The 25983-nt window shown below is 42.2% G+C and overlaps 2 protein-coding genes across 3 annotated transcripts; both read right to left on the bottom strand.

Annotated features, from left to right (window-relative positions):
* Positions 1 to 6804: 6804 nt before the first annotated feature.
* LLPH (LLP homolog, long-term synaptic facilitation factor) lies at positions 6805 to 12219 on the bottom strand. Of its 2 annotated transcripts, none has more exons than XM_052774410.1 (3): positions 11985 to 12219; positions 11193 to 11376; positions 6805 to 7765 (listed from the first exon to the last, which is right to left on the bottom strand). In XM_052774410.1, exons 2-3 carry the CDS (start codon positions 11371 to 11373, stop codon positions 7602 to 7604), a joined length of 345 nt encoding a protein of 114 aa, XP_052630370.1. In that variant the 5' UTR covers positions 11374 to 11376; positions 11985 to 12219; the 3' UTR covers positions 6805 to 7601. The 2 variants fall into 2 exon arrangements, with proteins under 2 accessions (XP_052630370.1, XP_052630369.1); XM_052774409.1 differs by lacking the exon at positions 11985 to 12219 and adding an exon at positions 11515 to 11636.
* Positions 12184 to 20118, bottom strand: TMBIM4 (transmembrane BAX inhibitor motif containing 4). The gene is made up of 7 exons (XM_052774408.1): positions 19917 to 20118; positions 18104 to 18212; positions 16708 to 16813; positions 15168 to 15201; positions 14064 to 14181; positions 13519 to 13564; positions 12184 to 12939 (listed from the first exon to the last, which is right to left on the bottom strand). The coding sequence occupies exons 1-7, from the start codon at positions 20011 to 20013 to the stop codon at positions 12733 to 12735; spliced, it is 717 nt and encodes a 238-aa protein (XP_052630368.1). The 5' UTR covers positions 20014 to 20118; the 3' UTR covers positions 12184 to 12732.
* Positions 20119 to 25983: the final 5865 nt, after the last annotated feature.

The following is a 25983-nucleotide window of genomic DNA, read 5'->3' as shown; positions in this document are numbered from 1 at the left end:
ATCAGAAGAGTTCATGGATCCCTTTGTGTCCTTTTCTGGAAAAATGACACGATTAAGGGGAAGAAAAAAAAAAAAAAGAAGAACGAGACTGGGGGAGCATGGGGAACGTTCACATCAAGCAGCCCTTTTGGTGTATTTTTAGAGGATAACTGAAACCAGTAAAGACGTGAAGCGGTTTTGCACATTTAAACGTCACTCCGTACTGGGACAAAATACCTGACAATAACTCCCGCGGTTTTTCTGTCAGCTAGGAAAGCGGTGAACCCAAAAGCGCCAGAAATACCCCCAGCAACCCCCCCCCCCCCCGCTGTCAGCCGCAGCCGGCGGCACCGGCAGCGCCGAGCGCCTGCCCCGGGCGAGGAGCCCCCCCCGCCTGGAAAGCCCCGGGACCGCTCGCCCACGACACGGCCGGCCCGGGCAGCTCCGGGCGGGATCTCACACGGGCCGGGACCTGGGGACACCTTCGACGGCCCCGCCGGCTGCCCCCCGGGGACGGACGGACGGACGGAGACCCCCCCCCCCCCGCTGGTGCCACCTCCCGGGCAGCGGGTCCCCGGGCGGCTCCTGGTGGGATCGCTCCCAGCGCCCTTCCCAAGCATCCCGGGGCGGTGCCCGGCGGGCCGTGCCCGCACCGCCTTTCGGAGGAGGCGGGCTGGAGCCCCGCACCCGCCTCGCCGGCGTCACGGCGGGATTTGAGTCCCTCCTTTAGGAGGCGACGGGATGGCACTGGGCGCTGCAACGGGTAGCCCGGTCCCTCTTACTGGTGAACGCGGGTGACGCTGTTAGGGATGGCGACCGGGGAAACGCATTGCCTGGCACGCTTTTTGCTTCCTCCTCCTCCTCCTCCATCACTGTTACAGGGCAATCGGCACACGCGGAAGCACAGATTCAGTTCCCGCTGCTGGGAGTACTTGTCAAGAGCTTGGTCAGGAGTTAGACAAAATGCTGCTTTTCCATAGTGGGGAGGAGAAAAAAAAAAAAAAAAAAGATTACTTCCTCAAACTCCAATCTCTACAATTAGCAGGGGACAAAATTCTGGAGATGAGCTTTGGTAGCACGCGTTCGGGATGCGCGTTGGCTGTTAGCGTCTCACTGCTTGGCTAAGGAAACAACTGCAAATTTATTTTTTTAAACTTTTATAACAATCTTTCTAAAATGCTGAACGCTTAGAGGGCTTAGCAGATTAGTATTCATTTTACACAGCAAGCAAAATAACAAGAAATCCACACGCAATTTTCTCCAGCAAGGGAGAAAAAGAGAAGGCCTAGTGCTTCACATGCACTTAGTTACCTCTTTAAAAGGGATGGATAAAAACGTAGCTGTCTGTATATAAGCACACCGTACCCTATATTGGAGCAATGGTTCCTAAGGTTATTGCCTCAACAGACCAACCTATAACCTTTCCCATGGATGGTCTTACACCCTGGTCTTGCACTCAAGGAATTAAAGATTTTTTTTCTCTTCAACACAGAAACAGCCAAGGCTACGATGAGCAGTCCAGGCAACTGCTAGTGTATGGAGCACACTTTGGCTGCAGTTGCTCCAGAATAAGCGTGGCGAACCTCGTGTCATTTTCACAAAAACTCAGACAGCCTTAAGAACATTTAGGAGAGAAAAAATAATCAAAGTGTCTGAGGGCACCAGGCTGGGGTTCAGGCGGGTCAGTTCGCAGCTCCACCATCAGCTTCCCACATAACCCGGCGCACTTCGGTCTCCGGCTTCTTTCTTCACGTCCTCTGACAGAACCACCTTCCAGGGGGGTGAAAGAAGTTTAGAAAAAGCGATGTATCGTATCTTACTTACTTATTTCTCACAAGCAATTTAGTTTTAAATACCTTTTACACATATTCTTTATATTAAGTGAACTATCTTGAATTTTGCATTTGGGGTGAGGATATTCAGTAGCAGTAGTGATCGTGATCTAAACCCGAGACTCTGAGCAAGAAGCTGTTGATAGAAACCCCTCCCTCTAATCCTTCATAGAAATCTTTTGTATTCACTTCCGAGAGAAACTGTGGCTCTGATCCGCTCTGCTCTGAGTTCTGTCACATGTCGCAGAAGCAAGATGGACAGCAATTAACTGTAAGGCTTATAGCACCAGCCCGGGAAGCGCAGTCAATAGGCCTAAAAAGTTCTTGTTTCGTACACCGACGCTACAATCCGTCAAAGCCAAAGTCACAGAACGTCTGTTGTCAAAGTAATTTAAAGACTGGAGGTAGCAAGCTGTAGCATGGAATAGCTGTTGCAGCCACACCTTATGAGTTTGTCAGCTTTCAAAAAAGAGACATTATACATGTTTCACATAACAGCAACAGGTATGAGTGGATCAGCTGGACTGAGTTGGATGAGCGGTACTGAGACAACAAATGTGCCTTTGTTTTCTGAAACTGTCCACAAACCCAATTTCTGGTTAAAGGCAAAAGTTTAAAAATGCTGTAAAATCTACATCCAGACTTTAGAAGCCTTGCAAGAAAATTAACTGCAATTGGAGAGAAAAGATGCTAAGTAATAGGTTTATCAAACCAGACTGTAACTCATAACCTTCATAGTCTGCTGAACAGTTGACTAGATTGAAATCAGAGGAAAACAAGTCCCCGACGGTTTGCTCTCAATATACAAGCCCTTCATAAAGCAGTCCTCATGCTACCTTGTGTAGGACCCTTGATACACAACCCTCTGTTACCACACCATGTACTGTTTCTAACATTTCAGACCTTTTATATCAATATATGTGCATCAGAAAAATGAGAGACCTGCGAGAGTGATGTTAAAGTGATTGGGAAGAGGGAGAGGGGGCAGTGCAAAAATCCTCCTCTTCCCATTCTGCCTTCTCTTTTCCTTTGAATACTGTTGCTATCGATAATGGAAAGTTGAAATCAGAACACTGGAGTAGCGTTGGAAGAATAAAAGGACAGTGGGAACGGGGGGCTTGTCACAACTGTGCAGCATTTATTAAACGAAGAAAGTTGTCAGTTCTCTCTCTTTTAGCTCGGTCCCAATGTCTATTTCTCCTGAAGTAGGAAATCAAGAATTGGGCAGTGCAGCTGGAGAAGGGACGGGGGAAAGTTGGAAAAAAAGAGAGCCTCTTCCTGCAGCAGTGAGCTATCAGATGGCTCAGTCCTCCCCTGAAACCTCACCCTTAGATAAGTTAAAATTGACGGCAAAACCCTGGCCTGAAGCGAGCAATTCATAGCTATTGCTCCGGACTCTAATCATCCCCACAACTGCCATAATTCAATTAAGACCATGCCACCCAGAGGAATAGATTGCTTGCACCTCTCAGATTTCTGCAATGCTAAGGCTGTAGCCCTATAATCTCTAATACCAGACAAGTTCACACTACAAATCTGATACAGATCAGACATCCAGCTTCCATCAAATTCACTAGAACCCACGCAACTCTTTAGGCTGCAAGAGGAAAAGGTAGCATAGTAGAAAGACATACAGCATAAAGCCTTTGCACAGATAAAGGAGGGCTCCTTTGGGGTTTGTTTTTTTTTTTAAATTGTGACCATGTATCAGAGGAGCACTTTGCATCATGTGGCCATGACATTCTTCCTCCAGTGCTAGACATCCCCAAGCCAGATTTAGTCTACTCTATAACCACAGTGTCAGCTGCAGATAAAGTCAAAGATACAGCAAACTGAATCTGTAAAAGCTCGCCGCTGACTATATGCACCTGTGGAGCCTATGTTGTCCGAGTGTTACAGCAAAATATAACGGGGACTGTAAGAAAGAACACTGACCTCCATTATTCTTACACCTTCCATCAAGTAACGCTTTCAAACCCACTCTTCAGTGCATTTGCCTGACCTGATCTCCAGAACCTCTCCCCATTTTCAAGACACTGTCCTGCACGGTGGCTGCATTAAGAGCTGCTAGTGCCATAGGAGAGAAGGTGGCACACAAGATCAGCGCTTAAGCAACAGGAGTGTCTCACGCAGCCTGGCCTTCACCGGCTGTTTGTTCCCAGTCTTGCATTGCTTCCTACTGACAACGCTTTTTATACAGTAAGGCTGTAAACCGATCCAGCTGAAGAAAATGGGGGAAAACAGGAATATTTTCAGTGTATCTCTGCTAGATTAGTTCCCCGACTCACTTGACTACGCAATGCAGAAAAGGTGTCCCAGAGCAGGAACGACTTACCAGGAAAGCCCAGGAGCTGCCCTACCACCACCAGTTATTTTAGGCATCTGAAATAACTCACTTTAAAACCAAGCCTGGCATACTGCGTCAAAAAGGGCAGACGTCGTCGTCTTCTCAGGAAACTGCCAACAATCTGCAGGACATTTAGCGATTTGCTAATGCGGTTTCTATACTGTATACACACAGACATTTTATACACATACACATAAATGTTGCAATAAAATGACAGTATTTAATTCTTTCAGTTCTGGCATTTATACTTGTAGTTCAAAACTGCCTACGTTATTTCCCCTACCTTTTGCAGGTCCATGAAATACAGCTACCACAGCACTTTGCAGATAGGTGGCAGAGTTACAGGGGTAGGAAGTTTCAACAAAGCAGTTTCATAATAGCAGCTACACAATTAAAAAAAACCCCAACTCTGACAATGCCATTTCAGTTATACACTTTTAGACTTCTATCAGTTTGTTTAATCAACTGCAACCTTTTCTCCCTCAATCACAACCTAAAAAAATTTTTTAGATAAAGATCAACACATAATGACATAATTAGAATGCTGTTTAAAGGCAGACAGCTTACTTCTTTGAGAATCCCTCTAAGGACTTTTAAAATATATATTTCAGCCCAAACCTAATAGGTTTAAATTCATTTTCTAAAGAAACGCAAATGATTTTTTTTCCATCAACTGATCAAACAGAACGTGTTTCAGATTCAGCAATGTAAATCAAATATTCGATGACAACTAAAAATTTGGTATTCACGTTCAAAAAATGTAGCTGTTCAAAGCAGATCTAAAGCAAACTCCAAATACAAAATTACAATATCCATATATAGCATATGCTCAAACCCTAGAAGGTTAAATTTCCCTGCTGCATCTGCGACTCAACCTCTGAGGTTACATCCGTGCTGCACATTTAGCCAGGTTCCCGCTACATTTAGCCAGGTTCCTGCCTACAAGTGAGCCTTCAGCCTGGATTAGAGATCCCACGCAAGCAGGCTCTCCAAATCCTTCCTGGCCCAAAGAGCTCTGCCTCACTGGAGTGAGCTGCAATGCTGTACACAGAAGTACACTGGCACTAGACTAAGAGCCACCTTCCAGTAAAGACTGGGGTTTATTCCTTTCTTATCCTCTGTTTCAGCTCAAAAACCAAACAGGATGTCTTAAAATATCTGTAGTTTAAGTGAACCTGTTTGACTTTATCCTGGACACCATGAAGGAAATACCTCACACAGCCAGTATTGTTTCAGCTGGTAGGAAGCAACTGCTAAATAAAAGATCAGCGCAGTGCCTGCCGTCTCTCATTTGAGATTCAAATCCTTAATCTGGTCACAAAAGCAGTAGACTAATAAATTTGTGCAACAAAGCTCAGAGCTAGGTCATAAAAGCAGAAATAAGAAAGAGTATTGGGTTGTGCAGATCATTTTCTCTTACAGAGGAAGGAGCAGGGGCAGAATTGGAGCAACTCCAGAGAGAGGAGAGGATAAGGCAAGTACAGTGGTGGCAACCTTGATTAAGATGAGACTCAGAGCATGGCTGCGCACCTAAAGAATGAAAATAAACTGACTCTGAAGCTGTACATTTAAATGGGAGTACGTTGCCGGTTTGATTATCTCTACTCAAGAAAAGCAGCCTCCTTTTCCACCAGCAGCTGCTTGAAAGTAATCTGATTTACAAACAAGCATGTCAGAAATAGCACTGTGCTTACTCTACAGAAAAAAACCCCAAATTGTTAGCACTTAAACCCAAGAAGCTCCCCTCCATGACTCCCCAAGGCAGACATTAAGCAAAATACAGCCTACATCATTAAAACAGTAAAGCAATACAAACTGACTGTTCATTCCATTCCATTTCTGGATAAACATAATTATGAACCTTAAAGAACACTTTCCTCCATATCAATCAATTTTGAAGTGGTACTAATCTGAATGAATTAAGAGAAGCATCTGTTTTTTAGCAGGGGTATTATCAACTTAATGGAATTATTTTTAAAGTACAAAGTTAGAAATGGCATATAACTTGATAAACTTTGATCTATGCATCTTACCAAGTCCCATTAACTGTCAATGTATGTGAAAACAGAAGATGCATCGGTATTTCCTCCAACACCTTTGTAGTTCTTTACCTGAGCAACAGAATACTTTTCCCCTAACAATATTAATAAAAACCCCACTGTATTTTTCCAGAAAAACTAAGTTTTCTACCAGGTTGAGCTCTTCTTAGTGGATTTTAGCACAGTATAAGCTAGCGTAATTACTTTTAAAAGAATAAACCCTACTTCCTATGCCCAAGTTATCACAACAGACACATATCACAATTTGTGGGTAATTACAGAAGGTGGATCCCATCTCAGATGCAGCTGGACAAAGGTTATACTCTGTATCAATGAACGGTACCAACAGGCAACATACTGCAGGACTGGTACTGTAATTATTTCCATCCTTGAAATGAGAGACATTTTAAAAACACAAGCTTTCAGGGCAACTAATTCTTGCATCTGTCATCACATGTTACTGCCGAGTAATATGCAACCAACTGTAGCTAATCACATATAAATGGCATCTGTTATGCAATCGTGCAATATTTTATCCTATGCCCACATTGTAAAGCATGATAGATGAGTACCATTTTAAGAGGAATAAAAGGCTACTGAAAATACATATGGAAAAGTAAATTCTCATTTACTTTACTAAATCTTGGAAAATGTCTTAAATAAAACTATCTTATTTCCAATCTGTGCACTTTCATTCTCTCGTATTAATAATAAAAGAATCAGTTTTACTTTCAGTTATTTAGTTCCTACACTATTTCAGTTACAGACAGCAGTGAAATACCTCTTTGTTCCAACAACTTTCTCTTTGTGAACTGAAGTCAGACTGACGCTTTGCCTTTTTACTTACAGAAGTTTCATGAAGCCTTGGTGTTGATTTCAGTGTATAATCTCTTTTAAGTTACACTTTAAAAGCCTGTTTTCGTTAATTACCAGATGTTAAAAGCCACACAAATCAGCACAGCAAAAGTAATTTTACAGAAGAATTTAAAGGATATGGTGAGTTTACAGAATCCTTTGGTTAAATTTAGTAAAAGATGAGTTACATTGACAAAGACCACAGTACAAAAAACATTTACAGTTTCATTATTTTTAGGATTTCCTTTAGCATTTTCAGCACTCACAATATAAAAAATGACGACCCTCCCCCCTCAAGAAAACAGATAACCACAGACACTTAGTCTATTCAAAGGCACTCAGCTTGTTTTTTGTAATTTTTTTTTTTTTTTTAAAGTTCGGCAGACATCAAATTGATACTGCTTTCATCATTTGCTGGCCTAACAGTCCTTTCAAAAGTTCACACGATGCAACAAATTATACTTGGTGGCCAAACACAAAAATATGATGTACTTATTTGGGATATTTATTTTGTGACTAAAATATTAACCATCTTACAAAATTCTGATTCTACCAGACTAGGCCTTTGGCCAATTTTGATTTTTTTTTTCCCTTAACACGCTGTGCCTTCAGCTTCTTTCTCTGCCTGGAATTCATCCATATTGGGTACTGTCCATGCTGGTCTAGAAGAGTTTTTTTGTTTCGTTTATTATCTATGTCCATTTTGCAGTCATCTGAAAAAGAAAGGTATTTATAGTGAGTAAAATACATGAATCAGCTTCATAGAAGCTATTTTATTACTAGATTCGCAAAAACGATACAAAAATATCCTTACACACAGAAGTATTTGTATGTAGAGAGCTGAAGGCTTTACACACAGAAAGCGCTTTCCAAACCAATACAACTGCAACCCAGGAACTTCAACAGCTGATAGTAAATACACAGAATTTTCCCTAAAGGCCCATGTCTGGGCAAAGCACCTTATTCTTTAGTCTGCCATCTGTTCCAATACTGTGTCTAAAAACATTGTGTGTGGTCTCCATCAAATGCTGCAACCATACAGGAAGCCATAGGCTTACTGAAACATACGCACAATTAAACACTTTTTATGATGTGATGTTTAAGATCTGTTCTAAAAAATTAAATTAAATTGAGTGGAAGATGAAGACAGGTAAAGAGAAGAATAAAGAGAAAAGATGAAATACAATGACTGTACAAAGCATGAGCCACTGATGCTACATTTGCTTCAAAAAGCAAGCACAAGGTCAAGTCTAACATATTTAGAGACAGAAATAGAAGATTAATCTCTAGGATCAGGAAGACTGCCTGTGACATGGGTCACTCCCAAAACCGGCGTCCCCAGCTAGCTAACACCACATGAACCTCATGCCTCGGGGAGACAACAAGGCTACAAGGGGAACACCTTGTTAAGTATAGATTTGAATGGTACTTGCTATTTAATTTCAACCTTGTTTCCAAACCATCCATGTGCACCTCTAAAAGCTTTATCACAAGCTTTTACAGAGAGGAAAAAAGACTTTTTTCTGTTGTGCCTGTCTGCTGTTGAGAGACAAAGTTCATGAGTAAAAAAGCCAACGTGCTGCTTCAATAGTTGAAGCATGCCAATAGTCTACAGCGATCTGCACCACAGAGATGTGCTTAGGGAGCCCTGAAGTTGGGATACAAATACTGGCAGTCAGCAGAGAATCAGCACAGGGGCCTACTGCCTGCTGGCACAACCAAAGGCTGAGCCAGCACGGGACAGGCAGCAAAAAAAGTCCCAGCTCCAGAAGCCTCCTGAGACATCAGAGAAACACAAGATGAGGCCTTCTTAACAGCATTGTTTTCTAAATGCCACAGGAGGAGAGAGGGCCTCCAACACCACCACACAAAAAAAACCCAACACCCCAAGAAAACCAACTCTGCGTAAGCTTCTCCGATTCCTGTCCTATCATATGATTGAGGTTAATCTGTTACATGAATTTTGACTGCAGAAAAGCACAACCACAATAAACGTCAGCTGCACTATTAACTAAACGAAGAAACACTCCTGGACAAAAAATACCAGTTGTTTACACAGCACAATGTTTTTGTCATACTTTGCAATCTCAAGGATGCTGTAGGAATCAGTAACAGGAAGAAATCCACTGAACAGAAGTGGTCCAAGGACATAAAGAAAACCTATCAAAGGGGTTAAAGACAAAGAGAAAAGGACCAAGGGGGAAAAAAAAAAATCTATAAAAGTAGGCAATTGAACCAGACTCAATGGATATGATTACCTTGAAAAATAATGTGCGCGCCCACAAAGTTTTAAAAACAGCTACAAAACCATTTTTGACCAAAGGCTAGCCAGACCTTCCATTATTTTTTTTCTTAACAAAAAAAACTAGGAAGAAAAAAAATTCACAGTGTTCTGTGAAAAATACCTTAAAGTACCACAGGAAAATATCCCTAACAGACCTATATATTTTCTTAGGCTGGAAAATTATTCACCTGTCTATGGAAAGCGCATATTCTGGATGAAGCCTTCAGCTACTTCAGTCCCACATAACATTTTGCAATGTGAACTCCCTTGTGTCCACAAACAGTTAGTGTTGAACAGTCCTCTCAAAGAAGACACCGTTATTTTTGCAAAACTTGTAGTTGTTTTGTGAAATATATATACATACTTAGGTATTTCTGAAGCTGCCATCTCTCTACAAAGGCTGAGTGAAACTGGCCACTTGTAGAAAAGTTGCCAGCAGAGTTGGAAGGGGGTGCAAGAACGACAGATAGCCAGGCATTTCCTTCAGAAACTAGATTTAAGACAATGATGTTTCCTCCAGCTTCAGCATCAATATCAGAAGGCTGCCAATGTCCCAAAACATTCTGGAAATTCAATCCTAACAATCCCATAAAGAACAACTTTTACATCTGGTTTATGGGACAAATCAGAACCACGGATAAAATTACAAATTATACTCCAAGCTTCCCTTAATTGGGCAAGTATTTTTATATTGCATTCCATTTTCAATATAGTTTACAGGCTCTGCTATTCAACTTCACAACACTTCCCTGTCTTTCCTAATTTCTGAAACACTGACAAAACCCGCTGTGCGACTGACAGTGATTACTAGCATTATTCTATAACCCCACTGTGGTGTCTCAAGAGACTTCTGCATGCCACATAAAAAGCTTACATCAGCAATACCGTAACAGCTTAACTGGCATACATTGGAAAAGAAAAAAGGACTATGATTTAGCTTAGACTGCAGTTTTGGAAAGCGAAGGTGTCTTTCTGACTCCTGTCCAATATGTAGCTATTTAAAACCTTTATTTGCATTTTCTGGGTTACTTCCTTTACAGATTACATCCTATTCAAGGAATAGAGAGGAAGATGGCATTATATGTACCCAGGTAACACCACCCAATCCTGTACCATGTGCAGTGCAGCATTAACTAGCACATAAAACCAGGGTCCCTACTGCCCCTACCTTGAGACAGTATGTTTAAAAAGGAAAAAAAAAATCACTGTCTTCTTGATAAAATCTCTATAAAATTACTTTAGATTTAGGTCCAACTTTTATATATTTTGCATCCTCCTTAAACTAGGAGGGAAATTATATCCTATCTCCTGTTTAGCCGCAAATAAAACGCTATGATTGGAAAAACTGCTAAGCGATGAATCCTCGCTCACCTGTCTTCACAAAGAGGTGCCTCTCTACAAGATACTACATACTTTAAGTCAATAAGCTCGTTCCACAAGGGAGCGGATGCAATACAGAAGGTAATGTTGTGAGATGACCAGATTCAGTGATTTAATAGCACCTTTTGGCTTTAAAAGATAAAGATTTGGTTTTCCAAATCACTATTCTCGACCTGGAACAACGCTGCGTCCGATCACGACGGTGAAAGCCTCAGGAACGCTAATAAGGAATACCGCAGGACGTCCCTGCGCCGGGGTGATCGCAACAGGAAAAAAAACCCCGGTACAGTTAAAAAAACACGCTAGAAACGTGACCGGGGGCGGGGGGAGGACAAGAGGGCCGGGCACGCAGGGCAGGGCAGGCCTCAGGCAACCCGGGGCGGGCACCCGGGCCTCCCGCGGGGCCTGGTCGGCCCTGCCGGCCGGGCCCTCCCCGTCCCTCCAGCGCCGCCCAGCGCCGAGCGAGCCCGACTCACCCCCCGGCTGGAGGACCTTCTCGGCGGGCAGCACGGTCGCCACCTCCTTGACCTCCTCCATGACGACGTCCGCCTTGGTTCCCAGGATCTTCTTCAGCCTCTCCAGCTCCTTGGGCGCGTTCTTCTTCCTCTTCTCCGCCCGCATCTTCCTCCTCCACTTGCTCCTCAGGCTCTTCGCCATGTCCTGAGGGGAGGCAAGAGGCAGACGGTGAGGGGGAAGCCGGGGCGGGCGCCCTCAGCTCGGCCGCCGCCCTCACAACGCCCGGGCAGCGCGCGGACGAGGGGGGGGGGGGCTCCCGCCCTCTCCCCCGCCCCAGCTCACCCCAGCCGCGCACGAGGCCCGCCGCCCGCCCTTGCGCTAGGCTGCGTCCGCTCTCCGCGCATGCGCACGCTGACAGGCCAGGCCCCGCCCCGCCCGCAGGTTCTACCGTAACTTTCCGAGCGAGGGCGCAGGCGCGGCGGGCAGGAGCTTGCGCCCTGGGGCTGCAGGGGGGTGTGAAATGACACGGGGGGGGGGGCGGATGGAAAAATAGACACGGATTTCACCACAAGGGGAAAACAAAAAGAGAGCTTTTATTTTGCCCCAGTCCCGCGCTGCCGCTTTGCTAACCTCTCACTGACGGGACGAGCGAGCGGCAACAACTTTCCACTTCGACACCGAACGCGAAGAAAGCAAGCCTTTCCAAAGTCTCTTTTTTTGGTTTGTTTTCTACCCTCTCTGCCCTTCCAGGGTTTCAACAGCTGGGAAAGCAGCCACTGTGGCGGTGCCTCTCCCGGTCAGCAAGCGCTCGCCTGTCCAGCGAGGGTCCGCAGCGTCCGTTCTCGGCGCCCTGGAGTTCTCCAGTCTCAGCTGCAAGAACAGACGAAAGGTTTTCCCGTGTTTATTGACAGACACAATTCACCTTAATATACGCCAGCTGGTAAAACGCCAGAATCCATTTCCGAATGATTTTTCGAAACACTGAAAGATAGGCAATAAATAATACGTAAATAAAGAACACTCCCTTTAATTGTTTTAACGCCCTCCCGGTTTACATAACAATCTGACAGCCCTCCACAAGAACAGAGCATCCCTGTTAGAGACAGCATTCCATTTTGCCAAACAAAAACTAGAAAAAAAATTCAGCTCAGTAAAACATCGCACAATGATCAGCTCAGGCTACCCTTATGCGGTACACACACTTACAATCCCAAAGGAAACATTTCCAGCAGCTACAGAATAGCAGAGAGAGAGGCTCACTCTGGAGCAATCAGAAGTTGGCAAACATTTTAATCATGAATTATGTCAAGTGGAAATTAACTGATTAAAAAAAGTGACTGAAATGATGACAGCATGTTAACTACATAAAATATATATTCTAGAGAAGAACCTTAGCTACATAAAAAAGCCTTTTTTTTTTTTTTCCCCCAAGAAGGGATCAGTATTCATGGAATGAAAAAGTAATAAAGATTCAGTCTCCAGAAGACAGAACTACATAGTCTGCAGATCATTCAAACGCTTAACTTTATATACGCGATAGTCAAACAACACCGCTTTTGACTATTTTTTATTAAATGCCTCCAGTAAACGCAGCAGGTGTAAGAACAGATTGATGATGTCCAAGTAGAGATTGATTGCAGCCAATATATATTCTTCAGGGGATAATTTGTGCATGAGCAAATGCGTGTCATAAATAATAAATCCACAGAACAGAAGAGCTCCAGCAGCAGCAAACACCAACTCCATCGTCTCACTATAGAAAAACAGCTGGAGGCAAATGAAACATGAAAAAAAATTTTGTAAATTTCATTTTCTTTGTAATATTAAAATCTCTCCATAATGATATGCCACACTTAAAACAAGAATACACACTGTCTTTTTACTGTTATGTACAGACAATTACAATATTAGGATGACATTTCAATGTTCTTATTTCATACAGTCCCCAGTCACTCAATCTCCTTAACTGAGTAAAAGTGCCTCCACTTAAGAGAAAGGAAGCTCTCGTCTCCAGAATATTAACAGAAAAATTAGAAAAACAAAATACAATTAAAACCCCAGTCTCCTTCCCATTCTCTCAGTCAAGCAGTTGATCGCAACTGACAAATTTTGTCAATCAACGCAAATACCACTTTTACATTAGCAAGAACACCATCCAACAAAAATCTGAATTGGAAATGAATGGTTAAAAGATCACCAGCATGATCTACAACTGTAATGGATCTGGTTAGGAATTTCCTTTCACTAAGCTATATTGGACCGTCCAAAACCTTTTTCTTATACCAGAAGTTAGTAAAAGATTTATGTTAAAGAATATTTTTTAACCCTGAACACAAGGTATCTTACCCTCAAGAAACCCGAGAAGATTAAAATCCACAAACAAGCGAAGAGGCTGAAAAAAAAAAAAGAAATTAAGCTGTGAGCAACAGTATCTTTTCATTTAGATTTCACTTAAAATCTCTTCCCTTCTTATAAAACCTCTTCACAATATATTTGGTAAGTTAATGTCCATAATTCTTAGATGCCAACTGTTCATTGGTATCAGCAGCAAAACTCAGTTTTATAGCGCTGTCAAAAGTTATGTCCTAACTTTACTTTTTTAAAAATACTTGAAGCAGCTGCCTTCCATCTCAGTGAAAAATCCAGGTAAAGTAGTATTCTAGTGTAATACTACAGTTTTAAGAATAATAATCACAGAAAAGAATTCCTTACTAAGAAAGCAGAACTGCATAAAATTAGTAATTTAATATAAATAACACCCTCGCCATTCCCTTGAAGCAGGTTCTATTGACTTGAATTCCTTATTATACCTGCAAAGCTTGCTTTAAAAAAGGAAGAACTATCTTAACAACAAAAAAAAATTTAAAAAAATCATCAATATGACAACATACCCTGCTCCAAATTTGCTGAAGTCTCTTTTTGACTGCAAGGTATATGCGGTCAGTCCAAGAAATACAGCAGTAGTAAGAATAAAGGCTTGCAACACGATGGACACATCATAGAAACTCACTACAAGCAGAAAAAGTAAACTATCATTTAAAGAACACTACAGTATGTATTTGCTAAGTTATCTTTTGAGGAAACAGAAGTTTAAACTTTCACAGACAGAAAAAAAAAAATCTTAACTGTGAACAATAAAAGCAAATTATGCCTGAACTTGTCTTTGCACATCAAAATCATCATCATAGGACTCACGGACCCTTGCACTAGCTAAGTTTGACAGTTACCTTATAGCTGTAGCTTCTTAAATGGAAATAACAGATCTTCCCCACTCACAATAAAAAACAAAACAAAACAAAGAAAATAAGTATTTTAAGCATAGATATGTGAGATCTTAAGGAAAAAGCTGTCTGAAATTTTCATGATACTGAAACAAGGAAAAAAAATCAGTCCTTGTGAAGTCTCAAAGTTCTGATTAGGGAATAGGAGGGGAAAGAGAAGGGAAATGAATGGAACCTTCTTCTTCCCTCCTTCCTCCTTAATCTTTCTTTTCGCCAAATGCCTTCTTTTTTGCAGGAGATCATAAGCCACAATGAAGAGGTTTCATCTTATGCTGGAAGCTATAGTGCAAGGTCATGCCATGACTTGTCCGCACACCGCCCCATCTCAACCCTGACAGCGAAGTACAGAACTCTCCAAACAAAAATTCTCTTGGAGGAAACTGGGGGGGAAGATAAGGATATTTCACGTGCAGATCAGCTCTGCTGAGAGCTGCCTTATAGGAAAGAACATTGCAAGCTGTACTGGAAGAACATATGGCACAACTCATTTCTCACTTCAGGTTTGTACAGCTTCAGTTCTGGATCAGAATCCAGTTTTCTCCCTTGATTCCCTATTTTTTGCTAAACTCCTATCACTCCCATTAAAATTTTCAAACAAGGCATTTATTATCATTTTAGTCACACCTAGGAATCTCAGATGGCAATTAGTACAACACATCGGATTCCTCTTCCAGTTTCTTTATAGAATCAGATAATAGGATGGCTACCATTTACCTGTAATGGCAACTGTCAGTGCTTCCAGTAGGGTCTACAAGAAGTAAAAACAAAAAATTACAAGGATAAAAGAAAAAAAACCCACAAAACACTTACACAGAGACTTCCCATGCAATGAGTCCCATTCTGCTACATAATTCCAGCATGCGTTACATTAGCTCTCTTCTTAAATCTTTGTATATGAAAACATGTTTAGTTTTCAACAAGAAAATGGCAATCATACTGTCTTACTGTGCTGGAAGTTGTTGTGTTACATAAAAAGAATACAACATAAGCTGAAAATGAATGAGAGAGAGCCTCTATAGAAAATGCCATTTAGGTTTTCTACTCAAAGCACACAGCATTCTTTTCACACTTCTTCCAAATTATTCAAGGGACTATAAAATTAATATCATCTTCATATCTTGTTCAACAGCTAAGTGACTGCACCAACTTCCTTTTCCCACTCATCCTTGTTTTGAAACATCTAACTTAAAATCAAACACGCTATTGATATCTGGGCTGAAGGCCAGTATGGACCCTGAGTTTTTCTAAAAGATAATTTCAAATTAAGTTTCATTACAATAAAACATGAGAAAAGTCTCTATGTCATGAACCAAGAGGTCAGAAATAACAGAACACTTAACCCATATTCTGTTTAAATCAATTTATCACATACAGATTTAAATCCTTCTATTCCTACACAATGTAAAACTGTCATACCACAAACTCCCACACCACATTTGGCCAAACTATTACATCACTCCTTGTTACAGCTGCTCTTGTTGAAAGTTTTTAAACATTTTACTCTCCTGCAAGAGTTCAGAAGTCAGGAAGCATGTAACTGTGTTACCATTTAAATGTCTATTTACTTACACAGCAAAGCTGTCTTCCTGTTGTATCACAAATACAATTTAGGCAACTCCTAAAGCATCAAATTCTAATTGTGCTACTGTGACTTCTTTTCAGAAGACTGATATGCTACATAATCCAAAATATCCAAGAGCAACAGTTAGCCCATACCTACAAATTTGCAGCGTCAGGCAGGAAACTGAAATTTGAGGACAGCTCTGACTGACCTGCTTGCGTTGGAAACATGCTCAGAATTTAGCATCAAGACAACAATAATTAAAGAAATAAACACATACGGCTGGTTGCATTTAGGTCTCTGCTGCAGGTGGTCCACTAAACAAATAAGGTAACAGAAATGCCTCCTCCTTTCCTACCGAGCAGTTCCATAGAAAAATCACTGACACCAACAGAACAATGAGAGCAGATACATATATTTATACACACACACACACAAAAAGCTTGCTCAACCTGATACCAAGTTCTAACACTCTTCCTAAAAAGATGCTGGAAGAAACCCAACGTAGAGGCTATCTAGGAACAATCTGCGTACAGAATCTCCAAAAAAATAACTCAGACCTTCCTAAGTATGTAGGGTATCTTTCAAAGAATACAAGAAAGACAAATTACCCACCACTAGTTTGCTTCAAGGAGTTATCACAATGAAAGACATTCTAGGGACTATTAAAATTGAATTTATATAAATACTTACAAATCCAAAAAGCAGGTATAAGTTAACAGGATGCTGATGTCTGTAGAGGGTCAGTGCCACGATTATAGCCAAAGATCCAAATGCAGATATCAAAAGCAAGGCAGGCCTGTAAAGTTCCATACAAAAAAGTCATCAAAATTAAAGTATCTGGAAGACTACAAAACAGTTTATATAAACCCAAGTTTTTAAGTGATCACCCGGATAAAGATACTACTCTGTATATCCAAAGTAAAAGTAAAGCCAGTTTTACAATAAAACTGCTCTAAAACATACCACCACAGATAATCAGTTTAAAATAGTACAGTCACAAGTTAAGACAGTTTTTTCATACTGAATCTAGACTGCCCAGGAATCCATCACCTGGAGATGAACCCATATGAAAAGGAACATCCAACTGTACTAAACTAACAGTGTTAAAGTATATGTAACATTTTGCCTATTAAGAACTTCACATTCAGGGGACTGTTTTTATACAAGCACCTGAATGCAACAACCATGGGCGCTAACTGCACCAAAGAAAATCAGTACTGACCAGTAAGTACTGCTATAATTAAATCATTCAAGCAGCCCTCCAAGCAAAAACTGGTCCAAAATCAAATACAAAATCACAGCAGTTCTAAGTGAGCAGGATGATTTTAGATTATCAGATTTAAGTAGAAAATTGTAGTTTTACAACCTCTGTTGTATACACTATAGCTTATACAGAAACTTTCACAGTGTTTGATGCTCCTTTTTTTGTTTGGGCTTTGAAGTGAAAGTAAAAGCAAAGTCTGCAAGTGCACTTGGGGGAAAAGAGAAACTGGACTCAGTGCTCTCCTCCCTTCCCCAGTTGTTCTTCTCCCCTGCCTGTTCATCACAGTTTGGATTTTGAGACTTGTTTTTTTTCTCATGAAAATCTGAAAGGCCAAAAGAAGCAAGCCCACAGGAATTTTAGCAGACTAGTTTTCAGGAAAAAAAAGCCAAAAGAAGATGGGGGAGGAAGGGAGAGGAGTAAGACATGATTCAGCTTTTTGGAACAGGTACCTATAAACAACAGCATTCCAAACAGATTCTAAAAGTAGATACTTAGACCATAAACCAAGAAATGTCAATAATTGAGACATTATGCAACTGATGTATACGTTTTCATAGCAAAAATATTAAAATAAGCGCTATTAATAAAGTATTGATTAGAATAAACTTTAATGATAATAATAGAAATAAATTTTAATAATAAATCAAGGACATAAATGTCAGAGAAGAAAAGTTATTTCCTAATCAGGTTACACAATTTCTATTACAGAATCAAAACACGGGGTATAAAAACAATTAGGAATACTGAAGTGTTCCAGAGCAACAAACTACATAAAGTATACTTAACACATGATAAACAGCTCCATTTCATTTTAGTGTTTACCTTTCATGAACGAATGCCTGCACTCCAGTAGAGTACAGAAAAATTGCAGATGTGACTGTGGTCAAAAGAACTTGAATGGAAAGAATGCTGTAGACTTTGCGTAGAAAAGCTAGAATAAGGAAAATAAAAATGAAATCACTTTTGAGTTACACTTACAAAGTTCAACAGTAAATCAGATACAAGTTTTCTATTTGATAAGGAACCATTAGAAACTTTATTCAGTGAAAAAGCACAGAGCAAAGAGGTAAGAAGTCATTTTTCCTTAAAAAGTTGACACAGTATTTCAGCAAAATTTCACTTATTCCCAGGCTTCATTATTTAAACAATAACAATGATGCCAAAAGAAATACAAAAAACATTTGCAAGGAATTTACTTCAGACCATTTTAAAAACTACATACACCTAATCTCACTAAAATTACTAACAGTATACCTTCTGCATCACATTACTGGTATCTAATGGACCTAAATGAAGAAAGATTCACTTGGAAGTTCTGTGGAAGACAGAAACAGCCATAAAAGTTTAAAAAGGAAAAACTTTTACAGTGATACTTATTTGATTGACCTTTTGCCATGTTAAATATCGTTTATCATCATTTGCAACTTGCACTGTACTGAATGGATATCTACAGATACAGACTGCTAGAAAAAAATTTTTAAAAAGCCCCAGAATTAAACTAACAGGCTTCATAATTCTAGAACTATGAAGAGTGGAGTGCATTCAGGACATACTGATATATCACATAGATATTCTCTGTTCTGAATGGAAGGAGACAAAGTCCATTACGCAAAATACTCTGAAATGAAGAATAAGCTTACAGGGAAAATCAATTCAATCTTTAAAGCACAGCCTAAAGAAATTTAAGACAAGTAAAGTTAAATATACTTGTAAACCATAAGGGATTGGGGCCTACTTTCTTGTAAAAAACTGAACAAACCTAGAAGTAGCCTGCTAGCTAGCGTAGCCTTCTCTCCATGTTATTAAATGCATCAGCAATTTTGGTAATGGCAATACCTCTTTCATATTTCCTATGGCACCCTTTATTTTCCAAACAAGATAAAAACTGTATTTTTATAGGAAGCAGTCTCCTGTTTATCAGAAATATGTAATAAAAAATTCACAGCACACATGTGTTTTTATTCCAAGATGTATCCAGTAACACTATAACTACTTCAGCAAGGATTACCGATGAGACACCTTCTACAAGACTACTCAATGCATTTGAGACCTGCGTATTAACAACAGAGCATATTTCATGGCCGCCAACAGGACCTTGTTGCATGCAAACGGTTCAGCGGAACAGACAGTATTTTAACACTTCACAGGAAGAAATTCAAATCCCTCAGCCTCCTGGTTAAACTACTGCAGTTATGGGCACCAATTTCAGCATTTATGCACCTCATGTATCGCGTCTGGGCTTCAAAATGCATCACTCCGGGGAAAACGAAGTCTGAATCTAGATGGGTTTAATGCCTCTGATAAAAAGACCTACCCCCGTATGCTTAAATGACAAAATCTGTCGCCGACCACTGATATGTCCCTTACCCCCGCGGTTTAACCTGCACTAAGTAACGCCCTGGCTCCCCACTCGCGGCCTTTGCCCAGAAGGTTAAAATATCGCGCAGAACTTGAATTTAGCTCAACGCCACCGGCGACGGGGTTAGCAGAGAGGAACCTGTTGGGAGCACTGGGGCCGGACACCCCCTTTGGCGGCCCAGCAAGGGGAGGCCGGGGGGGGGGAAGGCCTCTCCGCAAGGCCTGCGGAGGCCGGGGGAGGCGGCGTGTGGCGGTCTTGCTCATCCCCAGTCCCTACCCATGCGGATATGGACGCTGGCCGAGGCCACGTTGCTGCCATAGTTGAAGTCATCTTCGATGGAGCTCCGCGGGTAGAACTGCTGCTCCGCCGCCATGGCCGCCGCCGCCGCCGCCTCCTCCTCCCCCAGCACCGGCGACAACCGCCCCGCTGCCGGCAGAGACAGTCGCACTCCGCACCGCCGAGCAGGGCCCTCCGTCGAGCGGCCGAGCTCGTCGATCGCGGCCGCCCGCTTCCCCAGGGGGCGCTGTGGGCACGGCCGTGCCCCAGCGCGGGGCGGGGGGGGGGCGGGGCTGTGCGCGGCACCGCCCCGTAACCGGTCCCAGCCGGTCCCAGCCGGTCCCAGCCGGCCCTTCCCGCCCCCGCTGTGCCGGCAGGGTCTGCAGCGGGAGGGAGGCAGGGCTGAGGAGGGCGGCGGTGGCTGTGGTACTGACACCGCCCTGCTCTAGCTTTTGGGTGCGGGTAGGGTTGGGTTCCCCGGGGAAGATCTCTTCGGTGTCCCGCCAGTCGCCCACCCAGGCCTGGCCCACGCGCGGTTGGTGGTGGCTGGAGGAAGCGCCGTGCTTGTGCTTGTCTTAAAACACCATTTCCTCTGCCCATTTTAGGTCTGAAAGGTCTGGAAAGGAAGTTCCAGTGACTGAAAAAACAGCCCCTTTACCGGTTTTCACCTTTGATTCACCTCTAGCTGCTGCGCGGAAGGAGTTCTCCAGCGAGCTGGGGCTGTCCGCAGCTACAGACACGGAGCTGCGTTCAGCAATAACTGATAAAAGAGGCTTTGGGCGCTGACGCTCTCCATCAGCGTATATCCCACTAGGGACGAGACTCGCTTCTATAAACCATTAATGCAAAGTAGAATTTTGTTAAGGCTTTCTCCCAGTTTTGTGTCCTATCCTTCAAAGTAAACTCAGTTTAATTCAGCAGAACACAAAGATGCTCAACATTGCTCAGGCGTCACGTAGCACTTTGTACAGTCAGGCTTTGTACTTGTGGAATTGCTCCCCAAAAGTTACCCAAGATGGTAGCTCGCATTTAGGAATCCACAAAAGCTACGAATTTGGTGGGATACGGGATAGGGAGCGCAATATGTTATTCTTTAACTTGCAAATATTATCTAAAGCATGCCAAGAAACTGAAGTGATAGACACTTTAGAAATGTATATAATAGATTAGACTAAAAGTGCTTTTGAAAATTGGAAAATAGTGGCCTCTGCTGTATTCAGATTCTCGAGGGAGAAGTAAATAAATTATATGATTCTGTAATGAAATAATTTTGAGCACAGTTCTACTGAGTTGACTTAAGATATTACATTTCAGTTGCAGATACAAAAATTATGAACGTGACTTTATATTCTGGGAACTATTTACGGTTTTCCTAATGTCATTTTGCATTTTTAGTTGCTGCAGAGCAGGATCTTTCAGCTTTAATCCTGAATTTGGAGATTTATGCATTGTTTGCATTGCTGAATAGTAACTGTTTTGAAATAATTACACTGTCTGCTTTCTCGCACGTGCCTCTGCAGAAGAACAGCACTGATGTTCTTCCAGAAGAAGCATTTAGGGTTCTGGACAAGCATCCGGTGTTGCCTTCTCCTAATACATGCAGTGCAATTTTCTTTAAAATGCCTCTTAGAGACGGCCTCACTTCCGTGTGAGAAACAGAAAATTTCAGAGCATTGCCGCAGAGTTGACTCCTGCAAATAGTTTGAGCCTAGAGATGATTGAAGGAGAGACATCATAGTAGTCTTCAAATACTTTATAAAAGGCTGTTGCAGTTCTCCGGCTGTGGAGAAAGTATCACATAAGAGGTAGTGTGGCTTAAACTGTGGTGAGGAAGATTCAGGGTGAAAAGTTGAGAACTTTTTAAGAGTAATCAGGGTGTAGCTGTGGAATAGTTAGACGGGGTTTTAGGCACAGGCTGGGAGATAGGGGATTGCAGGAAATGGGCACATGCACTTTTGCACACCCACCTCCTGTGTGGAAGATGTTGGTCTGATGTAAGCCACCAAGAAGCGGTAACGGGCTTATGCAGAAAGGCAAGAGACAAAGCAGCAAATGATTCCATGACGCTACTCACGAGTGCAATCTGCCAGGGTTGCCGCAGATGGGAATGGAAAAATTATTTACATCTGCAATACTGATAAAGCCTGTGATTTTCATGCCAAAAGAGAGCATCATTCTTGTCTTAAGATCTTTTTCTGTTACTTGCAGGCACACACAGAATGCACTGTGCAGTGAGCAGTGCTTGGGAGTGATTGTACTGAACCAAGGTTTAATAACACAGCCTGGCTGAGTGCTTTCAATGTCTTTGCAATTTTCCATTCCTCACTTGGGAAAGTATACCTTATAAAATGCTAAATATGCCTTATAAAAAGCAAAGTATGTTTTACATTGCCTTTCTTTTCTGTATTTGATGTTTCCATAAACATACCTCCATCACACTATTTTTATTTGAAACCGCTGCAGTCCCACAGTGACTTGCTTAGGACTGGCTAGACGCTTCCACTCTGCGTGCGTGCGTGCGTGCAGGGGTGAAAGAGCTTTCTGTTCTCCAGGTTCTGGTTTGGACTCCGGTGTGGGGAAAGGAAGCTCGCTCTCACTAGAGCCCTGGTTAAGGACCACGAACTCCTGTGTGCCTTTTGTCTGCATTATACATAATCGGTGGCTTTGCTGGAAAAAGTCCATCTGGCGCTCGGAGGTACTTGGGAAAGGTACTTGGAGTGTTGCCAGGATTCTGCTTCTTTCCAGAGGTTTGTTTTTAAATCCTTGTGCCAGAGCCCCTTCGTTTGCTGCAGCTTTGAGCAGTGTTCCTGGAGTGACCCCTCTCAGCATCACTTTGATATACATCTGTGTATCTTCATATCATCACGGCCATTGTTGAGGCAGGACTACGTGGTCTCCTCTCCCCAGATTGCAAAGTCCGTGACCTCTGCGTGGCTCCGTACAAATAAATGCACGAGACACGGCTGCTGTAATACTGCTGGAGTGCGGGGTGTGCGGTTCCAGGAGTACACAGTCACACATGGGGCCCCGTGGCTGCCTGCCAGCCTTTCAACAGGGAGGTAACATCCAGGCAACTGGTGTTCGGAACAGCACGGCGCATGCAGTTCAGATGCGAAGCGATGTGGGAAAACAGAGGAGAGAAGTTTGATTATATAGGTGCATCCGCATGGCTGTTAACCATTAATTTATCCCCAGGTGAACTTTGTTCTCTAAATTTCAGAATAGCTGGCTAGTTAAGTTAGAGGGATCACTTTATTGTGTGACCCTGAGGAATCTTAATTTGAAGAAACGTGAGTTACTGTGAAATTATCCTCACCCTCAAAATATGAAGTTTTCCATGAGAAGTGGACACAATCTTGTAACTGCAAAGTTCTTCCAAATTGTATTGCAAAATGTACAGTATGTAGCTGCAAAACTGTCATGATGTTCTTACAGGGCAGGAAAATAACAAAGAAACTGGGGACAGATGTGCCATCTGTTGCTCTAAAATCCCTGATGGTGAATTTTCAAATCCACTGATCAAGGGAAGAGAGTTTATCTTCTTTAGTACTTAGAGTTTCATGAGAAAGGCTCTACCCTTTAGCAAGCAGGTCACCAAGCCAATCTTGCCTTATTCCAGGATGAAGAACTTCTCTCAATGTTCCTTCAGTTTCCTAGAGCCTGCATCTTTGCCTAATGATACTTACATTCTTTTTCCTATTAAATCCCATCTGCATTATATATTTTTTCATTATACCTCACCATATTGTAACTCGATTAGCTCCTTTGTTTTTTTTCCTGTGCATTGTTGATAAGACACACCCGGTTAGTTTTGGGTCTTGGGCTCACTTGAGGTCTCAGTTGCAATAAGAAATGGGCTGTGGCTAGGAATGGAACTGTCTGATGGCACTAGTCCATCAATGTGGGGGGTACGAGCTTACCTGCCAGGGAGCATGGTGTGGAAGTTAACTGCCTGGACCTTTATTTTAAGGATTGCGAACAGCTCTTGAACAGACCTGTTGGTTTGACTGATGCGATTTGGTGAGACATTTTGAATGGGGTCAGGGTGGGTATGTTTCCTTTTGAAAACAGGACTTCAGGATCATTGTATCTCTGCAGTTAATAGAGTAGTGCTGGTAGTTAATAAATTAATTGTAGCATTAAAAGTCTTCTCCCAAGGTGTTTGTCCATTTATGCAAGTCTCATATCTTTCAAGGGTGCAATCTTACTTTGACAAGTTGAGGTATTTTATATTTTAAGGTCAGGATCAAGCTGAAAGCTGTCTTTGCTTATAATCCCACCTTTGTTATTTCAGTAACTGCTAGAGTTTAAAAAAGAGCATTACCATTTTATTCCATGTGTAAGGCTGAATCCTGAGGAAATAATAGAGTGCTACACTGACAGCCCAGTTATAGGTAATTTTTCCTTTTTTATGGAAGAAGGATTTTTTTTCCTTTTTTCTTTTCTCTTTTCTCTTTTCTTTTTTCTTTTCTTTTCTTTTCTTTTCTTTTCTTTTCTTTTCTTTTCTTTTCTTTTCTTTTCTTTTCTTTTCTTTTCTTTTCTTTTCTTTTCTTTTCTTTTCTTTTTGCATGGAGGTAATGTTACAAACTAAACCAATGTAATGGCTGCACTGCCTCATGAAATAGAAGGGGAAGCATTCTTGAATTTGTTTCTCTGAATGAAACATCAAAACATACCCTGGTTTGAGTTTGCTATTACTTTGTTCAGTTTCAATTTAGCAGTAAGAGCTGCTTGAATTTTGGGAGTGCCATATGGAGTCTGTTTATAAAACACTTAACTAGTCTTTCTGTACAAATTCCAGTGTGCTTATATGTCTTCAATGGACAGCCTACATCACCTGTAACGGCTAGTCATTCTGTCATCTAAACCCTGGGTGTACTCATGTAAATTAGTTTATCTAAACATTTGAGCCTATTTTGTCATGAACACTTTAAATTCTGAACCTTTCTTTCTTGGCATTTTGAAAAGTTGAAGTCAAATTTACTTATTTCTGTTTGAATGTCTAGTGCAATCAGATCCTGATAAGAGCTCCTACGTGTAACAACAGTAATAGTCTGTATGCTGTTAAAGGAAAAAAAATCCTGCACTTAAAGTAGCAATGGCTTTGCAGCTGTTGGTCGGGTCTACTCTGTAGAGATTGAAGAGCAGGATTCAGCTCCAGATGAAGACAACTGCATTTAGGTGTCTATAAATAGGTATCTACATGTGTACTAAGTCCCTAAGCAACCATTACAGTCAATGGCAGTAGGGGTGGCATGCAGATGCCTCAACATGAGTGTCTGGTGCCATTTTATGGCCCTCAGGATATCAGTCTCAATTCCATTTGCTCCTCCAGAAAGGCAATGAGCTTCTGTAAATCCTGTTATATCTGCAAAGCCATGCAGATGCCTTGGGTACCCCCAAGGGGCACCGGATGCCAATGCTTAAGCGATGGCACCCTGTGTATATTGGAAGATATATCACGGCTGGGATGGGGACACAGCAAGGGCAGAAAAGGGGGAGGAGGAGCTAGCAAAAAACATGAAGGCATTGGTTATTTCTGTGAAAGAGCAGGCCTGTTGCTGTAGGTTCACCCATAAAACCAAGTCAGCAAACCTCCATTGATGGAGGTGCAGTCCCTGTCTGCTAGGACAGCTTTATCAGTGCAGAAGTACCTACACAGAGTACGGCCCCCTCTGTTCCGGGCACATATTGGTGCTAGGAGAGCTGGGAGGAGAGGAGGGCACAGCTCGCCTTCGGGCACTGCCTGCACCAGGAGTTTGTCTGGAGCGGCTGCGGAAGGCACGAGGCATCCCTGAAGTCACCTCGTCTCTTCACTCCGCTGTCATACACAGGTTGACCCTGATGTGCAGAGGCTACTTGCAACTCCTGCAATGCCCTGAACAGGGTCTGGGGAAAGAAACCTGAGATGTTCAGTGTCTTTCAGCATCTTCAGGCAAAAATACAAAGGGCATCAGGGGGCTTTGGGCCACGAGGTGCTGTTACCCATCGAGCAGCCCTTAGTTTTCCCCCCCTTATTTTCCACAGCTGAATGGCTTTCAAGACACTTGCTGGAGCTTCACAGCAT

The sequence above is a fragment of the Harpia harpyja genome, chromosome 23, assembly GCF_026419915.1.
Source record: "Harpia harpyja isolate bHarHar1 chromosome 23, bHarHar1 primary haplotype, whole genome shotgun sequence".
Classification (NCBI taxonomy): Eukaryota; Metazoa; Chordata; class Aves; order Accipitriformes; family Accipitridae; genus Harpia; species Harpia harpyja.
This window is presented reverse-complemented; position numbering and strand designations above follow the sequence as displayed.